At 40.4% G+C, this 21,572-nt stretch overlaps 1 protein-coding gene across 2 annotated transcripts in view; it reads left to right on the top strand.

Moving 5' to 3' along the window:
- klf8 (Kruppel like factor 8) overlaps nt 1-21,572 on the top strand; it is an 81,676-nt gene that overhangs the window by 51,963 nt on the left and 8,141 nt on the right. For both annotated transcript variants that reach the window (XM_016677289.1, XM_007563863.2), the window contains exons 3-5: nt 913-1,230; nt 16,753-17,001; nt 17,085-17,319. In XM_016677289.1, coding sequence (XP_016532775.1) covers nt 913-1,230; nt 16,753-17,001; nt 17,085-17,319 — 802 coding nt within the window. The remainder of the gene's footprint in view (nt 1-912; nt 1,231-16,752; nt 17,002-17,084; nt 17,320-21,572) is intronic.

Below are 21,572 nucleotides of genomic sequence, written 5' to 3'. Positions count from 1 at the left end.
ACTGTCTGTATCTTGTCCTGTATCCATGTGATATAGTTGAGAAATACAGAATAAAAGAGGAAACTTTGCTTTATTGAAGTAGAAGTAAAAGTAAACCGTTTAAACGCCAACTATTTCCTAAACCTGTAGATGAATTCATCTCAAAACCCTTGAAGTTGATCTTTTTGGGCTTTACTCGTCAAAAGTTTCTGCTCCCTGATCATTTGTGGGAGAGCTGATGATTTTCTGATGTTTTAACTTATAAAGGAAGAGGAAATGGACAGCAGAGTAATCCAGAGGAACTGGGGTGTGTTGCTTCTCCTCCTGAATGTGTGTGTGTGCTCTTACGTCCTTCTGCCTTGGCACTCCCCAGTCGCTCTCTGAATGTGTGTGTGTGTTGCAGCTTGGCTTCCAGAAAAGGGTGTGTCCGCCTGCCTGCCACTGAAAGGGAGGGAGGGGTCAGTTCACGGCTACTCCTCCCTGCTCTGTCTGTTATTTCTCTTTCGTTCTCATTCCCTCAGTGTCAGCCTCAGGATTTAGGCCTTTGTTTCTCTGTCTCCTCTTCTCTTCTCTGCTCTCTTCTTTTACTTTAGCTTTAAATTTCCCCTCTTTTTTTAAAAACTGTGAGTGTGTGTGAGCCCTCTTCTGGCTGATTTTTAGAGAGGAGGTAAAGCTTGTTATCAGCTCTTTTGCCTTTAAACTCCAGCTTACAGATTCCTTTCTACCTTTTCTTTTTTTTTCTTAGTTTTCTCCTATTTTTCACCCCCTTTCTGTGGCTTCAAACTTTTTTCTTTACCTTCTTCTGACCCCTCCCCCTTCTTCTCCTCCTTATCACCTCCTCCCCTCTCTCCACCTTCCTGTCCTCTGCATCTTCTGCACAATTTGTACCTTCCTCTGCCTAACTAATCGTCTGCCTCTCCTCCTCTTCCTCAGTGCCAGTCGACTCCAAAGCAGAAGAAGAGTGCTGCTGGTGCCCGAAAGAAGCAGAGGAGCCCGGCCAAGCAGAGCGCCGTGACCCGGCAGCCACCATCCTCACCTCCGCCCCCCTCCGCCCGACGAGAGCAGGAGGAGGAGGAGGAGCTGGCTACTGGGCCTCGGCCGCCGCACGAGGAAGAGGAGAAGCCGAAGGAGGTGGGGACGCTCACCGTCAGGGTGAAGCAGGAGGAAACGGAAGAGGAGAAGGAGGCCCAAGGCCGGAGAGACATGCCCTCAGTACAGATCAAACCAGAGCCAGAGGAGATGGAGTGCACGGTGAGGAAGAGGAGGAGGAGGGAGGAGGCAGAGGTGGGGTTTTGGGTGGAGATGATTGGTGGATAGAGGAAGTGATGGAGGAAAATCAGTGGGGCGTAAGTAGGCGTCAGCAGATCTAGCTGCAGGTTCTGACGCGTTGGAACTCGTTGAGTCCTCACAGGATTTAAGATAAGATTCTGGTTTAGCAATAGTTTGTGATTTTTTTTAAATATATATATACCTTTGGAAGTTCCTAACTTTAGAAATCAGTAAAAGAAAATCCAAACAGAAGGTGTAAAGATCCATCAGATCAACAAAACTCTGAGTGAAAGCAGTTAGGTTTACTTTTTGTCTAAATTTAAATTAGCAAAACATTCAGAAAGTTTATTCCATGAATGGCTTTTATACGAAACCAGAAGGTTCAGAGAGCCGATACCCCATTTTCTCTCAGTTGATTTCCAACCATTTATTCATAAATTCAGCATAGTGAGTCCTCATCAGATTCTCCTTTATTCTGTTCTGTTGAAGCTTTGAGTTTTACTCTTACTTCTGCTTCTTTTGAGTCTTCTTGCTGCACTACATACTTCCGCACTGAAGGGTGTTGTTATCAAGATAATGGTAGGGCTTATGTTTTGTGTGATAATTATTAGTGGTGGGATGCTATTAAGATTCTAAATCCAGTTAATTTCTGACTCTGTAATTAATTTTTGATAGAATGAGCAACAGTTTCAATTTAAAAACCCATTTTGCTGCTAAATTATTGAATAAATAGACAACTGAGCTGAACAACAAAGATATTTATTGCTTTTAATCTGTTATTTAGGTTATTCCTCTATCTGATTGGTGCAAAGTCCTATTATGCCCATTCAGCTTTCCCGTGTTTCAGGAACCCCTGATCATTTTTAGCATTGGGGACGTCTGTGCTGGTGCATCATGTTTAGCATTGCGATGCTATTTTAGGATTGAATAACTTTGCTGAAGTGTCAACCTGTCCAGGGTGTACCCCGCTGCTCACTGGCGGGGTACACCGCCAGTGGGGTCACGGAAGAGGAGAAGGAGGCCTTCTCCTTCTCCCCTGGAGCTGGTGCCCAGCACATGGGCACCAGCTCCCCTCCTGACCCGACTAGGGATAACCATGTAGGATAAAGGATGGATGGATAATGTTGCTGATATGCTAACTCCTTTTAGCACAACTTCAACACAATAGTAGTCTTTCCAACTTCCCTTTAAATCGTTTTTTGAAGCAATATTAACTCCCAGTGGGCCAAGAGAAGCTGCTTTGTTGTTTCTTTGCAAATGTCTCTTGTGCGTCAGATTTATAGGCACAAGAAACCTAATAAAAAGGTTCCGCTTAGAACTTTTGCATGCAAAAAATAAATTGTGATTAAATAAAATGTTTAATGCGTTACAAATTGTGTCATTAATTAATCAAGATGACCACATTACAGTCCTGGACCCACTAATTACCTCATATTATGTGGGTTACTATACCTTATTTTTTACTATTGATTTAATAAAATTAGAGAAAATAAAAATGAAGCCGAAAAATCAGTACAGTAGAGTCTTAGTATTCAGAGCAGTGAAAGAAATTTTTCCTTTTGAATAATTTAGATATGCTCAATGGAAAGAAAATCTGTGAATAGGCAAATTTCTCACAAATTATCTGAAATTACTTTCCACAGAAATATCTGCAAATACTGAATCAGAACTAAGTCATAGAGATGCTATTTTATGAATAATAATAATAATAATAATAATAATGATAACAATAATAATAATGCATTTATTTGTATTGCTCTTTACAAAAACCACAAAGTTAAACACAGCTTTACAATTAATACAATAAAATAAAACAGAAATGACAGTCAAATAATAAAAAATGTCAGAGTCTTGAAGAGTCCTAGGTCAGAGGTCAGTCTTATTTCTAGTAGAAGTTTATTCCAGAATCTGAAGTTTAAAATCAATCCTAAGCTGATTGTGCTTCTTAGTTTGTTAGCAGCATTCTGTATGGTTTGGACGTGAATTAGTAGAGACTAGTTTATGCCAAATGAAGGGTATTTTGTTAAGTCCAGTCTCAAAGTTATAAAAGTGTGTACAGCCTTTACAAGATCGTTATAGTTTGAAAACATTTTGGCTTTGGCCAGGAGCCCTATGTGAAAGAAACACACCCTAACCACATCATTTGTTTGCAAAGTTTAAAATTTGAGTCAGTTTTTTTTTTTACTTTAAGTAAACACTTGATAGAGTTCACCACTGTAAACTGTGGTGAGAGCTCTACAGACTATGCTGAGCTTCAAACTGTTTTCTTCCCTCAGAGAGGCAAACAAGGTAAAGATGTTCTGTGAAGTCCCACTTAAAACCCTATAAAACCTCTAAAGAAATTGACCCAAATACTTTCATGAGCTTATTAAGGTCACAACAGGTTTAATAACAAGTTTTTCCCCCTTTAACTTGAGTTAGCAACCCAAACTGAACTCCGGCGTGTTTAATCTGTTTTGTTGTTGACTTACCATCCAGAAACTACTTTCTGCATTCTTTTTGGTTGTGCAGGAGGCTCTACTTCTCCTTTTCAAACTTGTAATTGCGCATCTGTTTGGATCCATTTTCACATGCGAGTGTAAACGCTGAGTTGGAGGGTGTGGCCAGGTGCAGCTTATTTGGATTTAAAGTAACAAGAGGCCCTAAAACAGCTTGATCTGAAAGGAGCTCAGAATGGACAGAACTGATCAGACTAAAATCTCATCAGCTAAGATTGATTTTGCTCAAAAAAATGATGTAACTGACAATGTTTTGTTTGGCCCCTAGAACCTCCCCTCCCTGTTCAAGGAAGAATAATAGGTCACCTTTAAACGAAATTTGAGTTGTCCCACAGGAATCAAAGTGGATAGCTCAGAAACACTTTATTTCTTACACACTTAAAATTTCCCCTTCTTGTTATCATTCTATCTGCTCGCCTGTTAACATCTTGCACCCTCATTATTGATGTGTGCTAATTAAATATAATCATAAGTACTGTCTGTACATCATCCTGCATGAGAACCATTTTTTGCTGGCGCAGGCAAGTCGCTGCACATTAACGTTTCTAACTGCATATTGAAGCTGATAGGTTTTAGAACCATAACCTGTTATTATCAGAGCATATATGATGCAGGGCGTGAGGATTAATGATAAGGCAATGTTTGTCAGTTACAAGCACGCAACAACAGCCATTACCTCAGCCTCGCTGTCCAGAGAGAGGCTGGATTGGTGCAGAATATGTTGGAGGACGTGGAAAGGAGCAATAGGAGACAGACGGGGATAGGTTTCAGATGGAGGGAGGAGATAGGGTGGAGGTGGAGAGGGTGTGGACAGTCAGATAAGAGCAGACTGTTGTCCATTTTGTCTTCCATGTTGCAAGATGAGGACGCTTTGTTTTTAAAGGAGAATCCAACAGAGAGGCTTACTGTTGTACAACCCATAATGTATCATATCATAAATCCATTTACTGCATGATAAATTAAAATGGGCTTGATAATTTCCCATTGGACAATAATCATTAAAGAGATGTTCCCCTTGAATATCGTTGAAAAATGCTGCAAACGTTTTTGGTTTGCAGTACCTGTCACGTTTCCCTTTTCTCTCTGTCTTAGCTAAATGAATTATATTTTTTTAATCAATCTGTGAGTTTCCATACTTCCATTGGTACGTCACTATTACTATTATATTTGTTGAAAATATCGCAATAATTTTTGGAAAACTTGGTTGTAGTGACCTAGTAATAAGTAATGCTTCTGTTACTTTTGTTAATCAAAATGCAGTCTGAATGTTGAGGCAGTGTATGTGTCAGTAACTTGGTAATTTAAGAAAGTCTGGACTTTGACTATACCAGTCTTTTTTTTTTAATTTTATTTAGCCTTTTTTTTATGCAGGTGAATGATTAATAGCAAATTCTTATTTACACTAACGACCTGGCAGGCAGGGAAGAACATCAAGCAGCACATTTTTCCAGTAGACAACAAACATTAGCAACATAGTTGAGATCATAAAACAGTATAGACAATACTGAGACAAAGACACAGAATAAAAATGACATTAGTCGAAACATGTGCATGTTTCAGACAGTGTCTTTAAAAGTTCCAATTGATAAAAAGTTGCTCAACTTTAATGTTTTTGAAGCTTCTTCCAGTTTTTTTTCCAGCATTATGGAAAGACTGTTCTCTTTTCTTTCTGGGACATTCTGTTGCAGATGTGCTGCTTTGTTCGGGATGATTGTTTGATTCTAGAGTACATTGGTGTTTGGAGAAGCTCATGCTGCCTTGATGAAGCCCAAACCATCACCCTATCACTACCTTATCTTTGTCTAATTAGGCTGATGTAACCTTGAACTTTCATGCCGAGTGTGGGATGGAGGATCTGAGTATGTGTTGGGATTGATGTTTACACGTTTTCTTAGATGTCAAATAGTTTGGAGATGACTATGGGCCTTTACAGGCTGAAGTGAGGCAATAATTACATCTCTAAGGTTGTTGTCCTTCGGTCTTGCCGTTGCAGGATGATTTATGCAAACCCCTTGAAATTATTTGTATAAATCTATCAGCTTTGTGCAAAAAATTGTAAATTTGAAGGTGAATGAGCTTTAACCGACTCTACCATCATAAAATAAACAAATTACAGAACGCTTCAGTGACGCATCATTTCCTGTTTGGTTACACTGCTTCTGTAAATGTCATGGCTTGTCTTCGTTTAGCCTGAGCTGAAAAATCATGAACGTATTAAGTAACCAGACTCAAGCTGACACATAGAGACCTTGTGCTGCACATTTGCTAAATGGAGAAAACTGCATGTATTTCAAAGCCTTCAGCATGTTCCATCTGATACAAAGCTGGGGTTTTTAAAGGATTTGTTTTAGCAGCCATTTGATTTTTAAAAAAAAATGCAATAAAGGGGGATTAAATTTGCAACAGTTTGCATTTAAATATTTCTGGATAGTTTGTGTGTATTAGTCTGAAAGACGTATATTTTTTTTCTAATTCGACATTATTCTGTGCTGGTGTTGCTTTCTTATGTGTTACCAGTTATTGACCGCTATAATTTTGACTAAACCGACATGAAGCAATGTTACACCTGGATCAGCTGCACCAAAGTTTAGAGTTCTCAGCATTTATGACAGTTTTCCCTTAATCATAGACAAAGATCTGTTCAAAATAAAGGCCATAAATCTGCTCCTCCTTGAGATTACGATGTCTTCTAGTAATGTTGGTGCAAAACAAGCTTGGACTGAGGTCTAGCCCATCCTGTACTTTTATTCTCTAATTTTTTCTTGAGAACAATCTATAATTATAATAAGAATTTGAATTAATGATGTCTGAAAACCCTCAAAAACAGATTTTTGTCATGACTGTTACTTTTAATATTTTTTCCACTCCACTTTAATGTCAAAAAAAAAAGTAAATCCAGTTATTCCATGCAGTTTAATGATAAAAATCACACCACTTTATGTAAATGGTATCCTAAACAAACCTGTTGTATGGTTAGGGTTAGGGTTAGCCAAATATCTGGACACTGAGACCATGGTGTCTTATCACAAAATCCTGTAATTTCAAGCAAAGAAATGCCAAGGTCATGCTGACAGTACCAGTTATTCTTTCATGAACTCTGTAATTCTACTGTAGCTGCAGATGGAACATAGTTGCATCCAAACTTAGAATTTGACTACATGAATTCTTATCAAACTATTTATTATCTTTTAGCCACTAAGAACAACAATAACAAGGATAACACCCAGAAACGACAGAATGTCCGATGGATCGGAAGCAAATTTCTGATTGGAAAAACTTTGAGCGATTTCTGTTCACATGAGGCTGAAAGTGTTGGGGAATGGGGGAGGGTTCTGGTGGAGCCCCTTGTTTTGTGGTGTGGTTTGGGTTAGTGATGGGTGGGGGCTGGGTGGAGTAGTATTGCGTAAGGGATCATTAAGCAGAGGGTGTGTGTGTGTGTGTGTGTGTGTGTGTGTGTGTGTGTGTGTGTGTGTTGACCACACCTCTGCGGCTGTCTCCAACACAGGGGAGTGGACTTTCCTGTCCGTAGATAAAGTCTCCAGGAAGTGGACCCTCCTGCAGTTCAGAACCTAAAACATCCTACTTAATGCCTCAAAACCATCAGAATCATCATTATTATCGCTGTTATATGTTTACTCTGAAAGTCTGTGCCCTTGGGTAACTGCTTGAAAACGAATAACACCACCATACAGCTGCTACATGCACCAGTGGCTTCCCACATGTTAGAGGCATGCAAACAATAAGCGTCCCACTTTACTTCTCAGCAGGAGACGTTGAGCGCTCCTCTCTGGGTCCTGATCTCACCGGAGAAATGGCAAAAAGCTGTAAAATGATTGATTAGCTCTATTTAACTATACAATAAATACCGAGTTAATTATTTTATTTATAAATGCCATAAAGTTATAAAAACAACATTCATTAACTCAAAGACAATGCCGTCCAGATACCGTCATGCACCCAGCGGACCTACTGTTATCTGCTTATATTTATTTTGCAGCTAAATTAGAGCTAAAACATCTCAGCTGTGGTGAACTTTGAACTGTTTTAATGATTGCTTTCACACATTGTCAACTTTATACAGCAGCCATTTTTCACATATATGAAGGAAATGCAGTAACCTCAGTTACTTTCTCAAGTAATTTCAAACTGATTTTTAAAATTTATCAGGAAATAAAGTAAAACATGTCACTAAGCTTGGCATAAGATCAACCTACTATCATTGTTAGCTGAGTTGAGGCTCAACATGTAGCTGTATGGGAGAGATCTGAACACAGGTCAGCATTAGGCCGCAGTAGACATCGCTAAGAAAAAAAGCTAATTGTGCTAACTCTATAATCATCTGTTCCGCTAATGCTAAGGCACTACACCAACATAGTATTTAGCTGAGCCTACTGCTAAAACACTAACTTTAATTGAAGTTATATCTGTTCTTGAAAGACTATTAGATGTTTCTATCTGGTTCCCTGCTGTCCTTGTTTTATTTTATTCCTCTGTGTTCCTTGTTTGAAATAAAGTTATTAGGAGTAAAAAGAAAGAGGAGAAAAAACGGAACTGCTGCATGAACAGTCTTCACCCACTTCAAAATAAGAGCATGCATATAGACTTGTTGGTACTTGAAAAAAATCAATAAACCAAACTTCTACAAAGATGCCAAACTTTGTTCAACTGCAAGTTTACATGCAGCCAAGTCAGTTGGTGCTTTAGAATTTTAGAAAAACATATTTAGAGGAAGGAGACGGGTGGATTTGTTGATGACTCATAGACGGAGGGATGGATGGATGATGGATTCACAAATGGATGGATGGAGAGATGATAAATTGATAACAGGTGTTTCCAGTTCATATGCTGATGAACCAAACATTGTGACGTTGAGTCACCAGCATAGAAAGCGTTGATGATTAAACAACATGTCTGCTTCATGCAGGTTAATCAGTGTTCATCAGTGCGAAGGAACGGGGTCAAGGGTCGTTCAGCTCATCAGCTGTGTCACTGCAGCAGCAAAAGAAAAGTTTGGGAGAAAATTCTCTGGACACACCTTTATCTCACCTTCACCTTTCCCTCCATCATTCTTCTTCTTCTTCTTCTTCTTCTTCTACTTTCTCTCACAAACTTTCTCACATAAGTCCTCCTCTTCTTCTCTTTACCCCCCTTTTTTCCTCCCCTCTCTCTCTCTTGGTCGGCCTCGCTACCTCACCCTAATAGGATATGTCGGGGGAGGCTCTGCTTCCGCTCGCCCAGTCACCATGGCAACCACAGCTCTGGCGGGAGTTGCCAAAAGACTGTATAGTCTGACCCCCCCAATCCTCCCATCCCACCAACATCCCCACCCCCAAACCCACCCCATCGCTCCTCCTCTTCCTCCTCCACCTTCTCTCTCTCTCTCTTTTTCAACACACACAGTCACAGTGAATACCTGCCAGCCAAACACAGTGAATGGATCTAATCTGTGGTTCTCATAAGCACAAATACACACAAGCAAACAGCAAAGGCCTGTGTGTGTGTGTGTGTGTGTGTGTGTGTGTGTGTGTGTGGGTGTGTGCGTGTGTGTGCGCGTGCGTGCGTGTGTTTGCATGTGTGAGAGCTTCGGGGTCTATTTGCTGAGCGTTTACCATGTGTGAGTTAGTTAGTGTGTGTTTGTTTCCGAGCTTTCACCCCATTCAGAGGATTTCACATCCAGACTCTGAAAGAGCAGCGACGTTTCAGGGGAGTTGGGGCTTTGCAGTGCATATACTGGATGGATGCAGCTTTTCTCCTGCTGCTGCTGCAGGATGATGAGGATGATGATGGTGATGATGATGTCATTGTTGGCAGCTTGCTTGTCCTACGCCGCGAAGCTTCCAGGAAGTAGAAGCAACAGCCCCGATTGAGACAGGAAGCAGTTTGCGTATTGTACGTGTTTTTTTTTTTTTTTTTCTGAAATGCGAGGGTTCGGTGCGGAACAACTGGAGAGGCTGAGAAATGCTCAGCTCGCCTTTGATCCTTGGCAGCAGTGACAAACGCACACCCTGCTGCTTTAATTGCCCCGGCAGACAGCTGTGGGGAACTGAGCTGCCGGTTTCAACTGTCATCTGCTGAGGAAATTCAAACAATTTGGGGCAAAAATGGTTTATATCTCTCGCAATAAATGTGGGGCTTGTTGCACCAAACCACTCAGGCTACTTGTTTTTGTGTTTTCTCATTTGCATTGCTTGTAAAATCCAGAACAGAAGAAAAAAGGTGAAAAGGTGAAATTATTAAACCTACATTGTTGAGAAAATATAGATGTTCCACACTGAACGTTTTATAATGTGATATATTAGCATCATTTTTGCACAGAAAGACCAATTTCTACTGCTTATTTTAATATTTTTAGCAGATTTTTGTTTTGCTAAGAACCTATGTAATTTAAGATCTGAGATTTCTAGAGAATATGTTTAGTTTTGATAAATGTAAATCTATTTCTAGTGTTTAGGAGCACAAATTTAAATGAACCAAAAGTAAAATGTGGATTTTTAAACCTTAGAAAGTGCAATTAACTATATTAACAGAAAGGTAATATTTTTTATTTATTCAATAATTTAATATAAATATATATTTTTTTCAACAAATAAATGACCAAAAATGCACAATTAGAGGCTTTCTTAAAATTTCCTTTCGTATAAAATATTTTATAAAAAATAAAGTTAACAGCATTCTGAATGTCATTTTTAGTTTGTAAAATATATTTTGAGTATTAAAAACAATAAGAATAATAGGAACATGAATAACATTGATATATTTATTTTTCTTCTTTCCTGTTACTTAGAATAATACAAAATATTAAATTGCAGATTAATAAATTGTTCTAGAAATGACAAAATAAATAATTTCACCTTTTAACAGCACAAATTTAGGAAATGTAAGTATATTTTTGATACAAACAATGACAAATTTAAATAATGAAATATACATCGTAAAATAGTCTGATTATATTATGATGGTATACGTTTTCCTCTATTTACCAAATTAAACTAATTTTGAAAAGTTTTTTGCTTTAGTTAAACTGAGCTACAGTTTGAAGGCAAATATATAGACACATAAAATGGTTCTGGAAACATGGAATGAAAAATGCTATTTAAGCTCAAACACAACAATCATGGCACACGTTTTGGCTTAATGTTTTAATAAGGCAGTTATTTTATTGTATTATTTTAGATGCATCTACAGTGGGATGTTCATCCATAAAGCCAGGGTTATAGTTTTATTGTTTCCATATTTGCCTATAAACTGTAGGAGAACAATACCTACCAGTGGTGATCCAACAGAAACAGTCTGTTTCCTCTGGTTAAACGGAGGACTCGTCTGCGCCAGCTCTTCCCCTAATGAAGTGCTGAAAGATTTACCGCGCACGATGATTGAATCAAGATATTTTAATCATGAAAGGGATGAATACGAAGCAGGAGACGGGTGAAACGCTTGTTGCAGTGTTGTTTTTGGTTTTATCAGAGTGAAAAGATGAGTTCCTGCTTCTCCAGCTGTGCAGAAGCTCCATGTTTGCTGTTTGAACTCAGATTGTTGTGGCTCTGGAACTGCTCTGCTGTCTGTTACTGCATGTGGACGTAACGTGTCTCCCAGAACTTGTCTTTCCTGTAAGACGTTACCTCAGAACAAGGAAGAAAGAGAATGGGAATATTTTTGCAGTTTTAGAAGAGGGTGTGCTGTGAGTTATAACTTGAAAAACCCTCTGGTGACACTTGAACTGTCACTGGGGTGTGAAACACGGAGTGGAGTGGCGAGTGATGAGTGAGGTCTCACTGTTGACCTCTTCACCGTCATAGTGTGGCAAGCTTGTTCGAACAATTCAGCAGCAATTTTTATGGAATGTTAACTATACATAGTTTTGCAAATGTTAAATAATTAAAAAATGACTCAATGAACAGCAAAAGTTCAGCATTTTCCTGCGTTTTGAGTAGATTGTTCTATTGAAACATTTTCACACAGCCCTGCTTCCTCCACTTTCATCAAACTAGTTAGTTTGCCTAGAAAGTCGAAGTCTGTGGATGTGTAATGGAGTTCTGATGTAGACCACTCCCACTCCATTTTTGTTTACATTTCCTGAAAAGAAGAAATTTGCTCTTAGTGTCTTTTTCAGGGATTTTTGTGTCGGTTTCTTCTTGGTGCAGCGCCACTACAGGTGAGGAGGGGAACAGGCTTTTCAAAGGGTTTGGTTTGTTTGACAGTGTAGCGAACCGCAGCAGTTGAAAATATAACAAATGTTGCAATCTTGGTTCAAAGTCAAACAGAGTCTTCCAGACTTTAACTGTCTAACAATCATTTGTTGGCAGCAAGCTTTTCCTACCCACTGCCTTAGAGTTTTCCTGTCAAACCACTCCAGACCGAAGCGAACCTCCAGTTTTGGTGTGTGGTGAGCAACAGGAAAAAGTCTGGCCTGGTGGCTCACTGACTGGGATCAGTCTGCAAACAGGTGGATCCAGCAGGGCAGGAAATGAGAGCACAATGCTCTCACCTAAACACTGGTTGTAGCTGGTTGGTGTTGGAGTGGATGGAGCTGCATCTGTGTGAATGTTGTCAGCTGTTGTTTCTTTTCTCTCCTTCTTCATGTCTGTGTTGTGCTGTCCATCTCTGCCCTCATGATCAAACATGAAAGCACCAGAAAAACCAGTGCACCTTCAAATGGAGGCGCTAAGGAGGAATCTGTCTTAAGGATTCTTCCTAAATGCCTCAGTTTGGAGGTTTTTCTGCCCTGTCTGACTGGAACAGTAGGTTGTTGGAATCTCACTGGTGAGGAGGACGGCTTTGTTTACCTGCTAGACACAATTTCAGAAAAGTGGGAGACAGCCGGATGGGCAGATGGATAAACTGATTGATGGATGGATGGATGCTTGACCCGGCCTGTTTGGATGGATGGATGTATTTATGAACGTGTCTCTGCTGGACCATCATCTTGATTCCATGTCGTCTAACAAAGAGCACAACAGCAGCAGCATCTGAAGTTTAGTCGTATAAATAATCAAGCTGCCTTTATCTGGTTTGTGGGAATCATTCTGTGGTCAGATGGTTCATTAATTAATTCCATTTACCCAAATGCTTCAAAATTATATAATCATGTATTCATTTGTTACCTTAAAATGACACTTAAAAATCCCATGTATATACCAGTAAGCTACACAAACTGTTCGCCATCTGTTAGTTGACCTCTTCTAACCTGACAGAGTTTCTCTCTGTTAAATGCTTAAAGTCACATCACAAAAACCAAACACACACACACACACACGCACACACCACACGGTTAAAACATCATTTAAAGCCACTGCCAGCTCTGAATACCTCAGCCTTGTTCACATGCATTAAACACAGTTATACGTCTTACATGTGTCAGCCGTCCTCTGTTGGCCAACTGACTGCTGAGCTTTATTGCCCGCCCGTAAATCACTCATTACCGGTACCAAACGTGCGGCCCCAAGTACAAGATGATTAAAGTCCTGCGGACGCCGAGCGAGTGCGTTCCTCCACCGCCACAGTCACAGCTGCCGGCCGCATCAGACAGAGTTGGGGATCACATGAATTAATTGCAAGATGAGGACCGGGTGACCCATTTTACGGCGGAGCTGTTGAACTGGGGAATGCAGGCAGATGAAGAGGAGCGACACATCACGCTCCGTCAAGGGTTTCAGCTCAGAGCATCCCAATGTGGGAAGTTCATTGTGGCTTAAACAAAGACAGTTTGATGCGAGTCTCTTTGACTTTGAAAAGTTCTTAGCAAAAGTTAAATTTGTTTATTTAATTGCAGTTAAAAGCCCAAAGGCTGTCTGGTGGAATTCCATTTATTTATGACAAGTGATGTAATGGTGATGGGACAGTTATGCTAGAACACATTCTTAAAGACCAATAAACTTTAAATTCTAATGAACATTTAACACTGGAACTGGGAGACATTTTAAATATCCAAAATAAATAAACAAAACAATAAATAAAATGAATTATGAAGTTGCTGTACACAAAATTGTCCAAAGGTCCAGAATGAAGACTTTTGTTATGCAGTTTTTGGTAGAAATTTATCATGCGAATAATTGATTTATTGCTTATTGCGACAGACCTAATGGCTTATAGATGCGCTGAGATAAGAACACGCAGCAATTATGGGATTTAGGCAAATATTGAAATGCAAAATAAAAGAAGAGCCTCTGTCAGTAATGCGCTCCAGCTTCTGCCAGCAAAAACACAGGAGGGAGCAGCATCATGCTTAATGTGGAATATTGTCTCTGGAAATCAAACTATATTGTCATAGAAATAGTCTTCAGTCAGAGGCTTCTACAGAATTGTTGCAAGACTGACTGCTACAGGACATTCTTCCCGCCCAAAGCAGGAATTCTTTGAAGATACTTGGATGATGTTGGTCATAATATTTTCTTTCCATCTTAGGATAAAAAAAGGATTTTTGAACTGAACTGAATAACAAAATGTGAAAAAGTTTAAGTTGTTTAAATATTTTCTCAAGGCGATGATTTGAATTGCACCAGCTCAGTTACTGTAATATCTCCACATATGATCCCCGTGAACTAACCCGTTTAAAAGCTACAATTTTTTTTTTCTTTTTCTAATTTTTATGTCATCTCGAGTCCAGAAAAGATGTTCTACTCTTTGTTAGAAACGGATCCTTTTGGAGTCTTTGTTTGTGGATTTCTGCTCAGAATCGTCTGAGCAGCCGTGAGGAGAGGGGAAAAACGGGGAAAAAAAAGTATGTGAGCGAGTGGGTAGAAAGAAAAGCCGCCGTGGGGATGAAAGGGTGAGGCACTGAGGGTGTGGTTGGTGTAAAGAGCAAGGGATGCTGAGGAGGGAGAGGCGGAGGTGTGGGAGAGAAAGGTGTCAGAGGTGTGGTCCTGAAAGAGAGAGAGTGAAGAGAGGGGGGTGAGATGGAGGGATGAAGGATGGAAAGGTGAACGGACTGGGAGGGAAAGAGAAGGGAGTTGGTGGTGGGTGGAACGAGCGGAAAACATGGAGTCAGCTGATGGCTCTCAGTTTCCATGGAAACGGCAGGGCCTTTCCCACCCACTCCGTCTTCCTTCCTTTCTGTCTTTCTTTCTGTTGTTTCGTTCTCTCTTCCCTGCCTTCCTCACTTCTTTCACACTTGATTTTCTTTTCAGGATTTTGTTTCCGTTCTTCCTTCCTTTTGACCGTCTCACTATAATCGCGTTATGGCTTTCCTTTTCTTTTTGGCTTATGATCATCCTTTTCTTATTTTCTTCTTTTTCTCTTTTCTGTTCAGGAGACCTTTGCCAAGTTTTGAACAATTTTAGATTTGGAACTCACTTCATATATACCTGTCTGCCACTCCTTTCCTTTCCTTTCCTTTCCTTTCCTTTCCTTTCCTTTCCTTTCCTTTCCTTTCCTTTCCTTTCCTTTCCTTTCCACTTCTATTTTTCTTTTCCTCTTGCCTTGTGAGCTCCTCTTTTTTTCCTCTTCTCTCTTCCCTTTTGTTTTCTCCTGCTCAGTTCATCCGCAGAGGAAACAGATAATATATCCGACACAAAGAGCGGGTCATTAGCACTTTTAAATCTCCATTCACAAATGTAGTTTTGGAGCTGGAAGAGAAGACACATTCATCCCTTTAAAAGAAGTTAATCTGTAACAAATTCATCCAAACATGCAGAACAAATAGTTTCCGTATTAGACTGCAGTTATTTGCATAGACATCCAGGTGGATAGCTGATGTTTACGTGTTTGTTAATCCGTTCACCTTTACAAACCCAGCTTCCAGCTGAATGCGTGGCCTGATAAAAGGGTGTAGCGGAGCCTCCACCCTCTCCTCCTCGCCCAGAGCCAAACTATGCTCAGTTCAACTGGATGGAGGCCAATTCCTGGACTGGAGGCTCACTGCTGTTCCCTCTTCCACTTCTCCCCTCTCTCTTTCTCTCTCTCTCTCTCTCTCTTGCTCTCTCTCTCTCTCTCTCTCTGTCTCTCTCCTTCAGCCTGTACCAGTCTCTCTCCATACCCATGCAGCCTTCTGTCTCTGTCCGTCTCACTTTCTCATCCACCTCCCCCTCTTCCCAGCGTTCCACACAGCAGCCATTGTTCACTGTACTTTGGGGCTGCATGGCAGCTGAGCCCTGGGTGGTTGGAGAGGAGAATCAACGCTCCATTCCTCTAAGGAGGCTCAGAGAACGAGGGCTTATTGGATCCCCAACGCCGGCATTCCTGCTTCCACTGCTTGGAAAAAAAAAAACTGAATATTAAATGATGCATGTTTATGGAGGCTTATCGCTCGTCTGATGGCATAATTTCTGCACCATTTTCCAGTTTAAATAGTCTGCCTTAATAAAATTCCCTTTATTTTGAATCTCATTCTGTTTCACTGGAAAAACACAAAATCTTACCAAGTACTTTTGTCTAGTCTCTAGTGTAAATATCTGTGCAATTAAATAATATAAAACAAGAAACTTTTCATCAAAATAATTATTGGATATTGATAAAAAGTACAAGTTATCCTGGTAGATTTTTCACTTATAACAGGGGGAAATGTCTTGCTATAAGTGAAATAATCTGCCAGTGGAACTAGTCTGCTGTTGTCTTCAGACCTTTCAATGTGTTAGGTTTTTATCACATAAAGCACCTTGAAACTTGACTTGCTTCTTTCTGTTAAGATTACTTTCTAAGGTAAAAGGCCTTTTTCTTTTTTTTTTTACCAAGACAGAACTTGACACTGATTAACAAACTTAAGTTTTGTATATGCCTACCATATAAAACTTGGGAAATTTAAGAACTAGGCTTTAGTTTCTCAGCATTTCTGGTTTTAAAACAAAGACAGACAAACCTTTTACAGTAAGGGAAATTCCACATTTTCTTGGGGTAAAAAGGCTACAAAAGATTGTTTGAAAACTTCTGTCATTATTGTATTGATTTGTCATGTCTCACATTAGTAATGTAATCTATTATTTAATACTGTATGTCATGCGATATGTGTAATGTGTAAACAATGTGTTGTTTTAGTCTGACGTAGCTCTTCCCCTCCTTTTTTCCCCCCCGACAGGCGGATGTAGGTGATGACTGCTCCCAACCCACAGACCTGAAAATGAAGTCAGAGTTCAAGGCGGAGCCGTCTTCGCCTCACTCGAGTCCCGCTGAGGACCAGACCGAACCCGTCGACCTGTCGCTCAACAAGCCCCGCTCTGCTTCCACAACGAGCTCCACGGTCAACCCGGCGCCCAGCAGCGCCGCGTCCCAGCCCGGCCTTTCAGCCACGCCGGTTCCCTCCACGGTACAATCCATAGGCTCCATGGTAACCACAAACTCCTGCCTCCTCCGTTTATTCATAATAAGACACACAGCACGGTTTCTGACTCCGTCATGTTCTCCTGCCAGGTCCTCTCTCCAGGTTCTATCCTAGCAACACAAGGAGCCGGAGGACAGCAGATTCTCCACGTCATCCATACAATCCCATCAGTCAGCATGCCGAGCAAGGTGGGCCAGCTGCAGACCATCCCTGTGGTGGTGCAGTCGCTTCCTGTAGTTTACACCACCATGCCCACAGACGGCGTCGCAACGGCAGCCATCACAGTTCCACTGATAGGCAGCGACGGGCGCTCAGAAGGATCAGGTGAGCGGGTTGTTGTGCTGTTAGAGACTCCTCCCGAACCCTAAACTTTTAATTAACCTTGGTCCTAAGGTTGGGTTAAACCACACAAATCCATGAAGATAAATACATTACAGTGTCCTGGTTTGTAACAATAGCTGGGATGCTTTGACTTCATCTCACTCTTATAAGACTGTATGAAACACTGTTAACAACTGTTGATAAAACACTGTTTGCACTTAAGATGTTTTCACACCTGATTGACTCGATTTGATTGCAGACCAAAATTGCAAACAAACTAAAGCCTTTGAAAACATGTTTCTCCCCCCTCCCCTGTGGTGGCACTACACCTAAAACCATTGAAGGAAACAACACCAAAACCTTTGAAGAAGACATTTCTTTATGAAACATAAACAAAAGTGGAGTGGTGTCAGTGTTTAGAGGTTGTAGGATTTCTCTTTTGCCCTTGGCAAAGCCACCCAGCCATTTGTACCACTAGCTCTACAGAATGCCCTGCGCTGTGGTCCACTTCCTGCTTTTGGAACGGTCTCTGATGCGCTTGGTATTCTCATATGCATTCTAACCACACCAGAGTTCAATTCAACCGAACTGAGACCTAGGTCTGTCGGTGGACCAGAGTTTGCGTTTTTAGTCCGCATCGGAGTTTGATGGCTCATTCACACCTCCCCAAACGAACCAGACTTTCTAGGCAAACAAATGAGAGTTCAGTTAGACCAGACTTAACACGACTGGTGTGAATGCACCCCTTGGTAGTAGACAGGCTTCGGATGCCAAAAGACTGGACTACTGATGCAAAGATGGAGTAATGCTTACTAGCAAGGGGCTGAAAATGTTGTGCCGTTACCTTTCCAATGCTTTGAAGTTGTTTTAATGAGATTCCAGAGGAAGTTGCATGAATGACTAAATACCTCTTTGGCTGTATGAAGCATATAGAGACAGTTCTTCACCCTCCTTTACCTGTCCTGAAAACTGGTGTTAAGATCTTCGTTGGTACCAGATGACTGATAGTTTTAGGAAAACATCTTGGATATTACGTTGTTTTCTTTTTTTTTTTGCAAATCTCTCGTTGATTGAAATTCAAGATATAATCACTTTCAAAGGAATCAGACTGCAGTGATGTCATGGTGTGCACACTGCTGATGTGCCGTTGATCACATCAACCTGGAGTGAGGATGAGGTTGAATGAAATGTCGCCCATCCTTGAGTAAACTCTAGGCGTAGACCTGCCTTCACCTCTTTGACTAACTTTGTAAAGTCCCTGTTTGCTTCACCTTGGTTTCTAATTCAAACCAGCATGGCCTCGACTCAGGAATGTAAACGACGGAGGCAGCAACTCTGGAAAATATCCGCAAGACTCTGAGGCGTTCTGACCGGCCTGAAGATGCTCTCGGACTGTTTGTCCTCAGCAGCCTGTGACGTTCAGTTCATGCCAGGAGCTGCAGCGTTCTGATTTATCATCTTTTTTCCTTCTTCTTATTTTTTTACATCCATGTCTCAAACTAGCCCTCCTACTTCCTCCCAGTTCCCAGCAGCGACTTTTAAAAATGTCAGGTCAGGATTTCTCAAGTGGTTAAAACTGTTTTTCACTTGTGAGAAAAGTAGAGCTTCTATTTGAAGCTTTACTGTTTGTATGGGAAGGTCATATTGTTAATACAGAACCATTCATACAAAAATAGGGCTGTAACTATAGATTCTTTTAGTAATCAATTATTATACTTCTGACGATTAAAAAAAATTCTTCCTTTTCTAAGCGAAATCACTGGAAACATTTCAGAGTGAAGAGCTTTATCGTTGTGAGAATATTTCTCTTCTTTTTCTGACTCGATTTCCAAACTGTGCTCCTCACCAGGAGCTGGAACAGGAGTTTGCTTCAGAATATCCTCCTTGGAGAGACAATCAGGATTGTCTTTAATGAGAGCCACAACTATGTGAACTTGTTGGCTTAAATATGTTGTCATTTTCCTATTAGACTAACAACTAATAGTTGTTTGTGATCTCTAAAAACTCATAGTTACTCAAACTATACAACTTTATTATGTTTTTTGCCTATGGAGATTGTCATGTTTTCATCTGAACAATGGATGCCGTATCGATGATATGGGCACATATTGGAAGACTCAACTTTATAGACCTTTATAAACCTGATATCTGTTGAAATTAATGAACGTTATTGACTTGAACTAATGTTTACTACATTAGCTAGGGCTAACACCATCAGTAGAAGCTAACACCAGTAACAGGAACTAACACCATTAGTGGAAGCTAAAGCAAAACTAAAACAAACTGTAATATAAGTCAGTGCTTAAAGTGACAATAAGGCATCTTTAAGCCTTTGTAACACACCATTTTAATATATTTGACAAAATGTTTTCATCCCGATGCTAACTGTAAACAGTTAGTTAGAAAATGGAGCTCTTTAAATCATACACTTTCTTTTCCGGCTGACATTTCCAAACAGCAGCTGCACAAACACCAGCTTTTTCAGCCAACTCTCTCCTCTTCAACCATTTGAACCATTCATCATGAAGATGAAGATTCTCCTCATCTTCATTTCCTATTGTCATTTCTGCTTTGGCTTCTATTTCCATGTGCTCTAGTTCAAATTGAAAGCGCTAAAGGTTAGTCATTGAACAAAAATGACAGAACTAGCACTGTAGCACCTAGGATATATCAGCTACCAGGGATGGATGGCAGCATAAACACCCGTTTACATCCGTGGGGTAATATTTTATTTAATTTTATAAATTGTATATATTGTTTTCACATCTATTGTTACAACTAATCAGATGACATAAAGACTCCATCCCCTTTGTGCTAGATAAGATCAGATATGGCAGCTTGAAAACCTGATAATTCTCTACAAAAACACCTTTCCATATACCTGTAGCATTATTTAAAAATACGGTTTTGCTGTAAGGACAAACGCAAGTTAAATTTTTTATGATTTCCCCTGATTCTCCATGTCACTGACTAAATTTAGGTAGATTTTAAGAATTTTGAAAGGTCCCCACTTTTTTGTTTTCTTCCAGTGTCAGTGTGGTTCATCAGGCCAGGTGGATTCTGAAGACCTTGTGTTGCATATTTTGATTTCTGTCCACATTTTTTGGCAGCACTGGAAGTAAAATGTGCAGCGCACAGATAAAACTTTTTGACGTTTTGTTCAGCCTTGTGTGGCTGCAAAGCAAACAAGCTGGAGGCAGATGACGCTTCGTGCGCCGCGGTGGTGTGTGGGAGGCATCGAGATTTAAAGCCGGCTGGAAAGGCGCAGAGAGAGAGCGGGTGCCACGATTCCATGAGTTGGGAGGGTCCGGCAGGAAGGATGTGAAGGAGAGGGGAGCGGCTCAAGGGGCTGGACAGGAGACAAGATGGGTCGTTTCTTTCTCTGCCTTTGAAAAAGAAAAGCTGCAGCAACCAGAGGACTGGGGCGAGGGGTGGGGGGGGCTTGATGGCCTCAAGAGACAAAAAGCAAGTCTTTTCTTGGTCACCCTCCCCATGTATGCATATACTCCACCCAAATTCCTTGCATCACCCCTCAGACCTCCCCACCCCTAACTGCTCTCTTCAGCCGGGTAGACTTTGAACTATTGGGTTCCACATTCCTGCAGATAGCAGACGAGGGGGAGGTCACTTCTGTCTCCATTCACTGTATTACCAGATATAAAATGACAATCTTGTGTAAAAAAAAGTGCTTACTTTCTTTATTCCTGGTATTGCTGCTTGATCTTTTCAAAAGTATTAAGACTGAATAAAGCAAATAACTCAAAGCAAAGCAATGCAGCTCTTAAAACTGTTAAATATATCAGGTAATTCTGCACGACAAGGTCCTTTAAAAGTAAAAAACCAACAACACATTCCTAAATGGTCATATAAGGCAACTACATGAAGGTACTGTGTGATGGATAAGAAACCAGCCAACATTTACATATGGGCGCCAGACAGGATTATCTCCGTGTTGCGTAATTGTAAAAATAATTATTTCAGGACAAATCTGGGCAGTAAATAGGACCTAAATGAGTACTGGATGTTTTATTTAATTTGAACTGATTGCGATTGGATAGAAACCTGCAAACAATGTGTCCAACTGTTTCTGATGATTGGGTGTTTTTAGATCCTCGAATAGATTCTCATACTAAAAGCCTGACCCACAAACAAGAATGTCTCAGTAAAGCGCAATATTATTATATATATATATATATATATATATATATTTACACATTAAATATCATAAAGTATTTATTTTCAGTGTCAGTGTTCAA

Source organism: Poecilia formosa, unplaced genomic scaffold, assembly GCF_000485575.1.
Source record: "Poecilia formosa unplaced genomic scaffold, Poecilia_formosa-5.1.2 Scaffold152, whole genome shotgun sequence".
NCBI lineage: Eukaryota > Metazoa > Chordata > Actinopteri > Cyprinodontiformes > Poeciliidae > Poecilia > Poecilia formosa.
This window is presented reverse-complemented; position numbering and strand designations above follow the sequence as displayed.